Source organism: Podarcis liolepis (assembly GCF_965112155.1).
Source record: "Podarcis liolepis genome assembly, chromosome: 7".
NCBI classification, from domain to species: domain Eukaryota; kingdom Metazoa; phylum Chordata; class Lepidosauria; order Squamata; family Lacertidae; genus Podarcis; species Podarcis liolepis.
In genome coordinates, this window is record NC_139561.1 from 29,877,349 (window position 1) to 29,891,095 (window position 13,747).

At 45.8% G+C, this 13,747-nt stretch overlaps 1 protein-coding gene across 2 annotated transcripts in view; it reads left to right on the plus strand.

The window, feature by feature from the left end:
* The window catches only part of NPHP4 (nephrocystin 4), a 97,801-nt gene that overhangs the window by 1,244 nt on the left and 82,810 nt on the right, over positions 1-13,747 (plus strand). Inside the window, exons 2-3 of one of the 2 annotated variants that reach the window (XM_083512837.1) lie at positions 4,100-4,286; positions 9,818-9,970. In XM_083512837.1, the coding sequence (XP_083368963.1) occupies positions 4,149-4,286; positions 9,818-9,970 (291 nt within the window). In that variant the 5' untranslated portion in view covers positions 4,100-4,148. Of the gene's footprint in view, positions 1-4,095; positions 4,287-9,817; positions 9,971-13,747 lie in introns of both variants that reach the window. The other variant, XM_083512836.1, reaches the window with a different exon arrangement.

Sequence of the window (13,747 nt, forward strand, 5' to 3'; positions counted from 1 at the left end):
CTGGCAAGCCCGAGAGGCACCATTGGCTCTGGGAGCTTGTAGCCAAGGCTTCTGCAACAAACAGCTGCGCAAGCCTTTGGGAGGCAGAGATGCAAAAGGGTATCCGAGGAGGGAGGAAAGAGGGACGGAGGCTGGTGTTGCCTTGACCATCCTTCAAGGCACCTGGGGTGCCATGGGACACTGGTTGAAAACCCCTGCCCTATACCATCGTACAAACTTAAAAGAAAATAGCCCACCCTGGCCAGTAAGATGAAGTTAAGGCAGTACATCAAAATAAGACAAGTTCCTAACCCAGGTAACCATTTATAGAGAAGGCAATTTATATATAGTTTATGCTAACCAAAAAGTTTCATAATGTGAAGGGAGTGCTCTGTTTTTCATTTTTGGCCGTGTATAAATGTAATAAAGCTGTCGACCGATTAGTTGTGGAGGAGTCTTTTTGTGCCAAACCTTGTGCTGGTTTTATTATACTATTTCCCACAAGTGCTGTTTGCCACAAGAGCACAAAGGAAAGTTTTTTAAAAAATAAATATTAGTGTTCCAAAAACTTGGTTTTATTGATTTTGGAATGGTACCTCTTCAGTTCAGATCTGTTGAACATAATAATAAGGATGTGTGGGAGGAGATGGGAGCTTGGTTAGGTTACTACAGTCATACCTCGGGTTGAAGTAGCTTCAGGATAAGTATTTTCGGGTTGTGTGCTGCGTTATTTCTGGGTTTCGCCGCTCACGCATGCGCAGACGGTCAAAATGACATCATGCGCAGAAGTGGTGAATCGCACGTGCAAACACACGGACACGGGTTGCATTAGCTTCTGGATGCGAATGGGGCTCCAGAACGGACCCCGTTCGCATCCAGAGTACCACTGTACTTAGCTTTAAAAGGTAATATTTGCACACTGATTGGTACAGTGAAGACATACCACCTAATTTTATATATATAACCACAGTGACTGCCTGAGATTTTACATTCTCCACTTCCCTCCCTCCCTTCCTGGTTAAGTCAAACCATAGTTTACTGTTATGTTCAGACTGTGGCATACATTAAGGATGTGGAACTCAATACCCTTCAGATGCTGTTAAGACTGCAACAGTATTATTATTATTAAAATGTTCCTGCTTTTTTCTCAGGCAGTGAAGAGCAAGAGTGGGATTCCCTTCAGCTAGTGTATTATTATTATTTCCCCCCCATGTGATGACTTGCCCATAGTGTCATGATGATTTGCAGTTCTGTAGAACTCAAAAAGCTTGCTTGCCGTTTAATTTATTGCACAGTTTCCTCCAAGCACAAGGTGGCTGACAGCACAGAATATACAATGTAATATAAAAATATATACAAGAAAAGCAGCCTAAAATGAAAAACACAAATCAACAACACTAAGAGCCCCTCCAGATTTTCTTTTTACTGCACATTCATTATGATTTATGTTCATGATGCTATTTGGGCAGTCATACACATTCCTGCTTTCAGTTCCCTTTGTCCCTATAAACGTTTTGGGGCAGTCACACTGCTTCATTTTCAATCTGTGCATGCTCAATACCACAAATGCTCTGGTTTATTTTTGTCCCGCTTTTAGTTTGCAATAGTCCCTCTGGATAGCAATAATGTTGTGGCATTGGGGAATCATCGCAGAATAAACCAAAGTAGATTAAATCCACCCCTAATTCTTTATTGTTGGGTCGAGAATATGTTGTAGAATATACCTGTAATAGCAGTCTGGAGAGTGCCTAAATAGTCTGCTCCAACTTCAGAAGGAACAATGGCTTAAAAACCAAAGGCCTAGATGAACAGAAAATTGGTTTGGTCTTGAAGAAAGCTAATGCAGAGGACAATCTCTCGGGAGGGAGCTGTAAATTGGGTGCCACCACCAAAAATGCCTTGTCTCACATTGCTGTCTTGCCCATGGTGCTGGTCGTAAGTATTATGGCCAGGGGCCTCTCAGTTGACTGCAGGGCTTGGGGCAGAAAGTATTGTGGAAGAGTGCTCCTTCACGTATCAAGGTTCCAAGAGGGAGAGTGCTCTTGTGCTTGGATCTTGCTTGCTGGTTTCCCTTTGGGACATCTGGTCAGCCGCTATGATGCTGGGAGGCCTTGTTCTTGACATTCCTTGTAGTGGGTCTTACTCTCACATTTACCTGTCTTGTTTCTTTGCTGATTCCTCTGCCTGTCAAAAATGCTCCCCCCCCCCCATTGGTAGGACTTCAACCTTGATCCGAGGCAGACCTGCGCTGCCCACCCACCTCGCATCCCAAGGAAGTTATTTAGGTACGGGTGGTTCCTGTCCTCATTGAAGTGATGGGGCCTAGGCCTGCATTGCATACATACAGCCTGGCTTTGGCTTACAATGCCTGCATACATAAGGCTCATGTTGATTTTATCTATGCAGTCAGAAGACTGACCCCACATCTTGGGACTTTGGCAAGGTGTGTTTGTTTGTGTGCCTCCCTATTCCCAAACTAGGGCAGGAGGGGTGCTTGGAAGAGGGAAATCTCCGACAGTGAGGAAGGCAGAGGAGGGAAGAGTAAACTATAGAAAGGCCAGCAAGAAGAGGATGTGAAGGTGCCTCCTTCCACCTGAGCTGGAGCTGCAGGCATATTTCATCTATACAGATGAGCTCTAGAAACCCCAGCATGTCATCTAGGAATGTGCACAGTGCTGGTTTTCCCGGTGGCAGGTCAGCTGCCTGCCCTTGAATGACTTATCTGGCTTCGTCTCCAGGCAGGGCTAATTTGGCAGTGAGTCATCCTTAGATTCCTCAGCTGGAAAGCAAGAGGATTTCTGGATGCCCTAGCCCTGCATTTACCCAGCAAGCCTGTGTTTTTCACTGTTACTGCTCTGTTTACACACACATCCACCTCCTTCCTGGTAAAATCTTCCTATACATTGTGTGAAATCAGGTGGCAATATTTATTTTAGATTACCCCCTTCCCCCTCCTTTTTTTACTGCCGTTTACAATACAAAATTCCCAGGGTTGTCAATGTAAAAAGAAAATGCACAAACAGTTATGATACATATAGAATTCTGTTTACAAATGACAGTGATGGAGTTGGAAATCACATTCCTGGATGCTGCTGCACGTTTGTTTTTCATATATTTCTTACCAAGTTTTAATAGCAACAGACATGCTTCAGGAAAAACAAACAAACAGAAGAAGTAGTATAGGTTGTCAAAACTGCTAATAAAAAAGTATAGGATTCAGCTCTGCGAGTTACCTAGTCAGTAATAAAACATCCCGAGAAGAAAAGAGTGTGAGGTCTACAATAAGAAAGTGTTCCATGGTCTAAAGGAAAACAACATTCTCCCCCCCTCAAAAAACAAGAACAACAACAACACACCCAAAGGATAAAAAATAACCTTTGGCTGTTCGAAATCCCGACACTTGCATAGATTTGTGGAACCCAATGCTTCTGAGTCACTTTATTCGTATGTAAAATAAAATTAGACGTTTGTTCTAGATAAGGGGGTGTTAGCTCCAACCCCTTTACATTTAGTAAACTGCTGCAGTAGGAAGAAAGATTTGGCCTATATTCCTGAAGTACAAGGGGAGCACAATTCCCTACTCCACACGCAAACACTCCTGTAGTCTGAAATGATGGAGCAGCCTTTGCCAACCTGGTACTGTCCACAGATATTTTGGACTACAGCTGCCACCAGCCCCAGCCAGCATGTGAGAAACAGGATGCTGAACTAGATGGACCATTGGCGTGATCCGGCAGGCTCTTCTTACATTCTGCCATGTTGCAATTACTCCTTCTGGAAACTGGAAGAAAATGCATAGGCAGGAAGTGTGGAGCGTGGGCTCCTATGCACGGCCATCTCTGTCAGTGGGTAGTTAGGCAGCTGCTTCAAGCGGCAAATGTCAAGAGGCAGGGAACAGCGGTGAGGTAAGTATTACCTTCAGGCAAGAGTTTGTAAACCAGAAGATTTCAGGTTGTTGCTGTGCGGACTAGCAAAAGCTTTGAAGGGGTTAGTTACTTATGTGGACCTTGCCAAATGCACCTTCATAGCACAGGAAGACACACGTGTAATGAGAGGGTGGGCCCAAAACGTTTCTTGAGTAAGATTCCCTTTTTGTTTTTTGTTTCCTTTTGAAAGGCAGAAGTCTCTGTGGCTGAGGTGAAAACGGTGCCAGCATTTCAGGCAGCAGAATGGGGGAGTGGCAAAGGATATTTGCACAAAACTTGACGGTCCCTCCACACAACCAGAGGAGACGGCACTCTCCACCCAGGGAATCAACGGCGTTTCAGTTCATCCTGAAGTCTGTGGAGGGAGATGCATTGAAGCTGGTAAGATACCCCTCCCATGAAGACCAAGGTTGTTTTTTAAAGAAAAAGTATGTCTGTGCAGGGACATTTGGGGCATCGCCTCACAGCTGAGATTATTATTAAGATTATAATTATTATTTATTAAATTGTAAACTGCCTGTCATCCGAAATTCCTAGGGTTGTTCACAACAGAAAAATACAATATGAGAATACAAAATACATAATAAAACAAAAACAAACCCATAACCCCAGGGCTTTGATAGGCATGCCAGTCATATGAGCCAGAAAGCCCGCCAGAGCTGTCTGGAAACCCATTAGATCCATCAGCCTCTAAGGGCAGACCATCCTAATAGATCCCCCATCTCTGCAGAGAGGAAGGTGCTGAAAACCTAAATCTCAACAGGGAGTGATCTGACCATGACAAGGGGCTGATGTCAATAAGATGCCAATGCAATAACATTTAGATGAAATGCTCATGGAGGACACCACCCCACCGAAGTGAATCTATGATACTTCCACTGTCACAAAGATAATTCCCCACTAGCATCAGTTTCTATAAGTGGTAACCATCACCAACATCAAGTTGTTGGTGGGGGAAAAAGGTCTTTTTAAAAAAGGAGTTTGCAGTGTAGACGATGACATCAGGGACTTGAACTTGGGAACCTTGGGGTCTGTGGGTGGGGTCTGGCATCAGAACTATCTCAAGCATGTATTCTGGCAGAGAAAGAAATAATGTGCTCAGATAGCCAAACATCCTTCCGCTGCAGTTTATATTTTTAACTGGTGCTGCTATTTGGTGTAATCATTTGTGTGCATGTGGCTGTATACATATGTACGCACTAGTGGGGAGTTCTCAGCCCTGCCTGGGAATTTTTAGCAGCAGCAGGAGCAACAACAATGGCATCTGTCTGTCTCAGGAGACAATGGAAGAGTGTGCCTTCAGGGATAAAGTCAAACCATTGGAGAGTTACAGCGCCTGCTGTGGCTGTAGAGACCAATACGGGAGGGACATGTTTTATTGCAGGTGGAGCAGATGAAGGCGTCTGGTTTTGCTGCTGCAGGTGTAGTCTCTATCTATCTATCTAATTTGGCATGGGACATTCTCAAACCTACCTACATTTTAAAACTACATACCATAGAACCTACTTCCCCACCCCATCACTGATTTCTCATTATAATGGCAGAATGTGATCTGGCCAGCTTGCCTTGTCTTTCTCATTTCCCCTTCATTACCCTGTCTGTCTGTCTCCAGAATATGCGATGCTGCTGGTGCATCTCACTTAAAATAAGTAGGATTCACCTGCTAAAGCAAGCCTCTTTCATGTATAAGGGGGTGTGGGTAAGTGGGCAAGCTCAGCCCCTTCCGTACCACCTTGTGAAAGTATAAAGTGGTTGATTCAACTCCCATCTACCTTATCCAACCTGCAGGCAGAGACCTGAGAAGGCGAACCTGCCACTCTCTAGGCTGAAGTGTTCAGGGGTTTAAAGCCTTGTCCTGCTAAATAATGCAGAGCGACTAAATCTTTAATAGCACACTTGGTAAAGTCTCTCTGCTCTAATCCTGGCCTTGCTGATGGTATTGGAGACGAGGGGCAGCTGGGAGTTAAAATACCTTCTTTTGGATCGGGGGTCAACGCTGAATGTACGTGGGCTGACCCAGGCCCTAAAGGGAGTCCCTGTGTTCACACCCTCCTCTGCCATGGTCCTGTCCCTTTTAAATCAAGGTGGGATGGAAAATTGCTCACTGATTATTTTGTAAGATAAAGAAACAATAAGCAAAAGAGATGCCGCATGTGTTTAATGCACATTTTATAGGGTTTCTGTCTCAAAACACTGCTGCTGGTCTTCCGACTGGAGTGGGTTGTTGGAAGTGCATGGCTTCAGGGCTCCAGTTTCTGCAGTGGCTGCCTCTTGCCATCCCGGCTCATTTCACAGTGGTGGAGATCAGGGAATGACAAAATCTGTCAGTTTTGGTTTCTGACAGTTTCTTGTTTTTCCAAACCTAAATTCAGGTCACCCACACTTGTGCATCACTTTGCGCCTTTTTAATAAAAAAAAAGTTGCCACATTAAACTTCCCTGGCTGTCTGAGGGTTCTGCTTTCCCCAGGGCAGCATGTATGAAACTAAACAATCGACGGCAAGTTACTTCCCTTTTAATAGCACCTAAAAACCTGGCCAAGGTGAGTTATTCTTCTTGCTGTTATTATTTGTTATGCACCACCCTTTCCCTGCTGAGAGCATGAGACAGACAGGAATAAAAACACAGCATTAAAAGCAGGAACAGAACCACGATGTAAAATACGAGGTACAGTAATAAACAACATTATGTTATGCAAATGGTGGCACTTCTCTTATGCTCTAAAGCAGTGGTTCCCAACTGGTGGTCCACGGACCCCAGAGGGTCCACGTAACCCACCTGGGGGGTCTGTGGCATCATTCACATAACAAAATCTACCATAAAGATATTAAAATTTTCTAAAGTAGGAGTCTTAGCTTTTGAAAAACCGGTTGTCTGCTGTACTTAGCTAATTGGGAACCTCTGCCCTCCTGGAACAAATAGGTGACTTGCTGCACCTTCTCTTAACTGTGAGGACTAGAAACATGATTTATAAATAAGACTTTGCTCCAGCTTAATTGGATTTCTTCACCAATAGCACACATCTCCTGCCATGGCCAACCTTGTAAATATTTAAGATGGATGGGGTGGCTAATTTATTTTATTTTTTTTTTGGCCTAAGGGCTATGGTCTGCTCCACAGCCCCCTGCCACCCCCCCCCCGAAGCAGACTTTGAGGATGCATGAGGGTGCTTTAGAGAGGAGGGGAGGAAAGTGAAGCCCCATTGCACAAGTAGAAGCCCAGGCTTACGCACAGACTGCTTTGCGTATAACCCATTGACTGTAATGTTATTTTTTAAATGAAAATAAAAAGTGTATTATTAGATGCCCATTTAAATTTGTATGAGAAAAGCAATCCGTGAATAATTTAAGCGGCGCTGAGTGCCATGTTCACACAGAGAGCTGCTGTGTGGGCTCTTGACCTTACCATCACCCAAGAGCGCTGCCTTAACTATGCAAATCTCTGTGTCAAGTTTTCAGGACGTGAGCCTGCTTTAAGCAGCTGCTATGTAATGTGCTGGTGGCTAAGACTTCCAGGGGCCAATTGCTTTCTATTTGACAGAGAGTGAGAACGTCGCCTTGTTTAAAAATCAGATGCAGTTAACTTTAATTACTTTCCCTCTGGTTCTGATACTGGCCAGCTGTTCCCTCTCTATTGTGCCCTCTCATATTACTGTAAGATTTTTATTTTTTTTAAAAATCCGAACCTAGTTTTCTATTCGACCACATTCAGCTCCCCCCTTTGCATGTGACTTCCCACACCCATGGCTGTTTTCTGTGCTATCTCATACTATATGGAGCCCTGTGCCCCTTGTAATTTATGTTCTTCTGTGTACTTTGCCTGTTTTGCTATAAACTCTTAACTCCCCATGGGGATATTGCAAAGGTGGGTTAGCATTTTTATATAAAGTTTATACACCCAGTTCTCTTTAAAGTGGATAAATATAAACATTCTTGAAGCTGCTATCCTATATTCATTTACCTATATTCGTTTACCTGGTGAGACCAGGATAGGGAAGAATTGGAGGGTTTACCTACTGACAACCATGGGGAGCAGCCTGGCAGGTTATGACAGGTAGCGTCTGGGCTGTGCGAGATGGAGGAACAACCCAGAGGGGAAGCTACAGATGAGGACTCGGACCCAGGGGAGGGTCCCAGAGGTGTGTCACCCTAGTGCTCCACCCGAACCACTTCCGTGTCACCCAGATGCTCTGTGTCCATTTCTCCACCAACTTCTGTGCCAGCCTTTCCTCTGCCCCTGGCACTGCTGGAGCTTGTCCCTCGTCCAGCCTTCGAGGAGACACCCACCACCCTTCTGGTCCTGAGCCAGTGGTGACACCTCCTACGTTACATAGGTTGTGAAGAGTCTAGCACTGGCACAGACAGCTTAGGCTCAGCCCATTAGAAGGTGTTCCCATTTGCTTGCCCAGTCCAAAGAAATAACCTGCTTGCCACACTAAAGTGGTGCCTTCTACAGTCTTTATATCAGGACGTAAGGGGGGCATGCCGTTTCTTGGATCAGTGCTGTGCATAACACCCCTTGGGCCATTGATCCTTGCTTTGCTTATGTACTACACTGATCTGAGCATTAAATTTTTTGGCAGAAAATTTAACCTGAGATTGATTTCTTTATACAGCGGGAACCAGGACATTACCTTGGAGTATAGGTAAAGGGACCCCTGACCATTAGGTCCAGTTGCAGACGACTCTGGGGTTGCGGCGCTCATCTCGCTTTATTGGCCGAGGGAGCTGGCGTACAGCTTCCCGGTCATGTGGCCAGCGTGACCAAGCCGCTTCTGTTGAACCAGAGCAGTGCACGGAAACGCCGCTTACCTTCCGCCAGAGTGGTACCTATTTATCTACTTGCACTTTGACGTGCTTTTGAAGTGCTAGGTTGGCAGGAGCTGGGACCGAGCAATGTGAGCTCACTCGGTTGTGGGGATTCGAACTGCCGACCTTCTGATTCGCAAGCCCTAGGCTCTGGTTTAACCCACAGTGCCACCCGCGTTCCTTACCTTGGAGTAAGTTCTACCAAATTCAGTTCATCCTACCGTTCTGAGTAGGCACATCTCATATACCAGTTAGTTTACGCAAGCCTTTTCTGGCCTGGGGCACGCCAAATATTTTGGATCACAACTCCCATCATCCCTGATATCTGACTGTAATAAATGGGGCTGGCGGGAGGACAGCAGGTTGGGGAAGAAGTAACTTTACAGTGTTTCCCAAGCTTGGTCTCCAGCTGTTTTTGGACCACAATTCCCATCATCCCTGACTGCTAGTTGTGCTAGCTAGGGATGACGGGAATTTAGTCCAAAACCAGCTGGAGACCCAAATTTGGGAAACCCTGAGATTTGTTAAAACAGGTGCAAATAGTTCCTTTTCTCCTTAGGATAGGCCCTCCTCTGTTCTGATGGACAGACCATGCTAATCAACTCACTGCTACTGGCCTTGACAACTGTGTTCCACCTCCATGGTCAGAGGCAGCACTGTAAGAACAGGATGCATGGTTTGATGGGCCATTGGCCTGATCCAGGAGGCTCCTCTTAAGTTTTTAACAGTTTGCTGCAAATTCCATTTGTAATCTGAGAACTTGTAGATGAACCCTGCATTCTGCATGTTGCTGGAAGGGCCACCTCCTCTGGACCCATGCCTTGAGAGAGGCAATGGAATTTCCTGGTGCTGCACTCTCCGTGTTTAAGAACTTAATAAGAATCCTTGTCAACTAGACCAAAGACTTATCCAGCTCAGCTTCCCGTTTCCCTGGAAACCACAGGAAAGGAGGGTGCTCTTGTGCTCAGGTCCTGCTTGCAGGCATTCCATAATTGGCATCTGGTTGGCCACAGTGATAACAGGATATTGGTCTATATGGGCCACCGGCCCGATCCATTTGGTTCTTCTTACATTCTCATGGTTTGCTTTGGTCTACCACTGGCAGAGAGCGTTGGACGAAATGTCGGACGTGGAATTCCAGCTGCGCCTTTCCTTCTTTGATGTCACCTACCACCATTTCTTTGGGAAGACCTGGAGGAGTGCCACGAAGCCCCTTAAAGCTGGGCTGGGACATCCCCCTGCAGTGGTCTTCCACGAGGTAAGGAAGAGATGCTTTGAGTGATGGCTGAAATTGGGGTGCACAGGGTGGTGAAGTAGAATTGGCCCAAATCCACAGGGTGGTTCAAAAGCCTATAGGCGACTCATTATTTCTGCAGTGGGGTGAGGAGTTCATGGTTATACCATAATAGACATGATGCTAATTTGAGCTGTTTTTAAGGGCCTTCAACAGGATGGGTGGAAAGGTGGGATCAGGGAAGGCAGGGCAGGAAAATCTACCTCCATTGTACTTTCTGACAAGGTAACAGGACAGGGTTGAAGAGCTGAGAGTCCTGATATCCTGGTGAGGGCTCAGTAGTAGCTCACAGCTTTTCTCTTTCAAAAAAGTTGGTACGGCTTCAGTCTGTTCATACATGGGTCCTGCTTCTTTTATCCATGTGATGGTGGTTCCACTGCATGTACAGAGGTTCCTGCTGATGCCTCAGGGACCTGTGGAAGTTTAGATCGCCAACGTGCCCCAGGATTTCAGCAAGGACTGTGTTACAGGTTGCAAACAATACTTTGCCAGTATCAATTATTAATAATCATAATGAACTAGAAAGATAGGTACGTGTCTGGGACGCGAGGTTAGGAATGGGTCTCCCGCTGTAAATCATGCAGGCACCTGCCATTGCAATATCTCCCCTTAACTGTAATTGTAATCTGGTGGGTGGTATTGATGTCACAGTGGAAAAAAAGTTCTTCCCTTACACTTTTATTAATAGCTTAATAAACATAATACATACCTCTCGGCTTCTTGGTTTCTGAAACTGGGACCAGAGATTCTCTGCCCCCTTAGTCTCCTCCTCCACCACGTTGGAATCGTATTATGTTGGGGCTGGAAAGATCCTGGCACCTGGTTGCTTGAGGTGTTAAAAATTGTATGCTGGTCTCTTTTGCGACCTCTTGCAGTCATTTTGTGTGCTTTCTTCTCCTGATCTGCTCTGCCAGTGCATGTGTTGGAGGTATTGTCGGAATGCTCAAATGGAGAGGAAGGCGAACCCCTTTCCCACTAGGGATTGCATAAGTGAATTTCCCCCACACCTACTGCTTTAGGAAGCTGCTAGTGTCTTGATGAAGGACGCAGCCCCTACTCCAGTCCCCAGCCTCATCTCAGACCTAGTTGCATGCCCGGCAACCAAATAACATGCAGGCAAGGGGGGATTCTTATCAGACCTGGAACCCGGGTGTTATCAGTGAATATAGGTAGTAGAGGTCAGCAAAACGTTGGCTGGCCTTGCTAGCCAACCAACAGTTTGTGGTTGCCAGGAACCTCACCCTGAAGTCAGCAGGAGGTCATGTGCAATCCCATAAGAATGTAAAAAGAGCCCTTCTGGATCAGACCAATGGCCTGCCTAGTCCAGCATCTTTTGTCGGCAGGAGAGCTTCTCTTGCAAGTTCCAGAGGTCTGAGAAGCCCATTCTGCAGTAACTCGGAGCAGGGCTTTTAGTGTGCCTGCCCTTTTTCTGTGGAATATTGTTGAGCTGTGACAGGAACCCTGATCTGCACTTTCTGGAAACAACTGAAAAAACTCCAGATACTATAACCTTCCCTCATAGAGCAGTTGCTCCAGCCCATTGATTTAGGATGTCCCTTTATGTGCTTTTGCTTAAAGGGCTGGTGATCTCTTAGGAGTTGCCTGAGGTTAGATGCTGGAGCCTGAATGATCACAGGTACAGTAGTGGTTAAGAGCGGTAGTCTCGTGATCTGGGGAACCGGGTTCGCGTCTCCGCTCCTCCACATGCAGCTGCTGGGTGACCTTGGGTCAGTCACACTTCTCTGAAGTCTCTCAGCCTCACTCACCTCACAGAGTGTTTGTTGTGGGGGAGGAAGGGAAAGGAGAATGTTAGCCGCTTTGAGACTCCTTAGGGTAGTGATAAAGCAGGATATCAAATCCAAACTCCTCTTCTTCTTCTACAGCAGGTTAGGATCCTACGATCCTGAGGCTTCATACACCTGTGATTCTATGGCCATGCCAACCACAGGGGGCAAAGTGGTGTGATCTATTCCTCTCAGCAGCTCAAGTGGAGGGTGGGGCACACCCAGACTTGGCTAGATCACAGCCTTGGACCCTGCCGGAGTCCCTGAGCTCATGCTCCTTCCCTGGTAGTTTATGTATTTATTGCATTTCTATCACACCTTTTTCTCCAAGGAGCTCAAGGTGGTGTACATGGTTCTCCCTCCTCATTTAATCCCCACAACCTACCTGTATCGAGAACTTTTTAATGTTTGATGTTTGCTATGTTTTTATTATGTTGGAAGTCAGCCAGAGTGCCTGGGACAGCCCAGTCAGATGGGCAGAGTATAATAATAATAATAACAACCTGTGAGGTAGGTTAAGATGAGAGCCAGTGACTGTCCCAAAGTCACCCAGTGAGCTTCATAGCTGAATGGAAATCTGAACCGTGGTCTCCTACATCCTGTTCCCAAAACACTACCCACTACACCATGCTGTCTTTCCCCCAGCCCCATATCACTTATAGGTCTCTCAATATTCTCCTGGATGTCCTGCCTTTCTTCTTTCCCCATTTTTAGTAACGTTAGTAACGCTCCTCTCCGGAATGAAGGGTTTGAACAGAACTGGGATTTCTCTTGAGTGTAACTTGGTGGAATTCTCTCCTGCAAGAGGCTACACATTTTGATGGCTTTAAAAGAGGGTTAGACAAATTCCCTGAGCTACCCTGCACATAAGTTGTTCAGGGCTTTGTAAATGAACACGACTCGGTATTGTGCCTCCATTCTGTCTGTCTGCTCTACCCTCATCCCCCAGTCAAGTAAATGATGGAATAGATTTTTAAAAAATAAAAATTCTCACTACTTGTCATGCTTGAGATCAGGCAGCAGATGGTGCTCTTGCTCCAGGAATGACGCAAGGTCAGCAAGCATATCCAACCAATTCAGGGATGGTAGGAGCAGCTGAGGGTGATGGGGTGTCCCTCCCCAGTAACTTTATTCTGTGTTGTCTTAAACTTGGCACCACTAGACCTTGCTCTGAGTAGCCCTGCGTCTTCCCTCCCTCCCCGATGATCCCATTAAGTGGATTGCCTTTCTTTCTTTAAATGCACTGTTGCGTTTTAGTATTTGTAAAGCACAGTTCCTGGGGACTTTAGGATTATGGTTCATTTTACAATTTCTCTCTCTCCTACAGTGGCAAATGGGTGCAGTGGGCCAATCAGGTGCTCGATACTCTCATCACATTTGATATAGAAAAAATACGGGTGGTTGACTTTTGCTGCCCAACTCCCCAAGAGTCTGAGTCCTCTCTAAGTTCATGATCAGTCAGAGATGAATGGATGGAGGCAGGATGCAATGAAAGCTAGGCAGATCTTTATTTTTCTGTTGCAACAGAGTCCCACACCCCACCTTGCAAAGAGGCAAGAGAGACCCAGAGGTTCTCTTGGGCCAGAACCAAGAAGAAACATTGCATTTTGGCGTGGAGAAGAAGCACATCCCTGCTACAAACAGTCAGAAATTACATCACACACAAGGTGGGGTTACTGTGTCTCAGGCAGGCCAAGGTGTGATATTCTTGAGGATTTAGCAAGTTTTGCATTGTTCCAGATACAGTTTACACAAAACATTAGTATTTGATAAGACGATCAGGATGCCCATCAGAGATCCCTCAATGCAGAGCATCTGGGCAAACAATGACACGTAATACCAAGGAGGTTCATAGATATAGGAGAGGAATACCTTCAGGAACTTCTTCTGATTGCTATTTATCAGACAAGGGGGATTAGAGAGGCAGAGGAAATACTGAGAGTCTTTAGGTGATCCA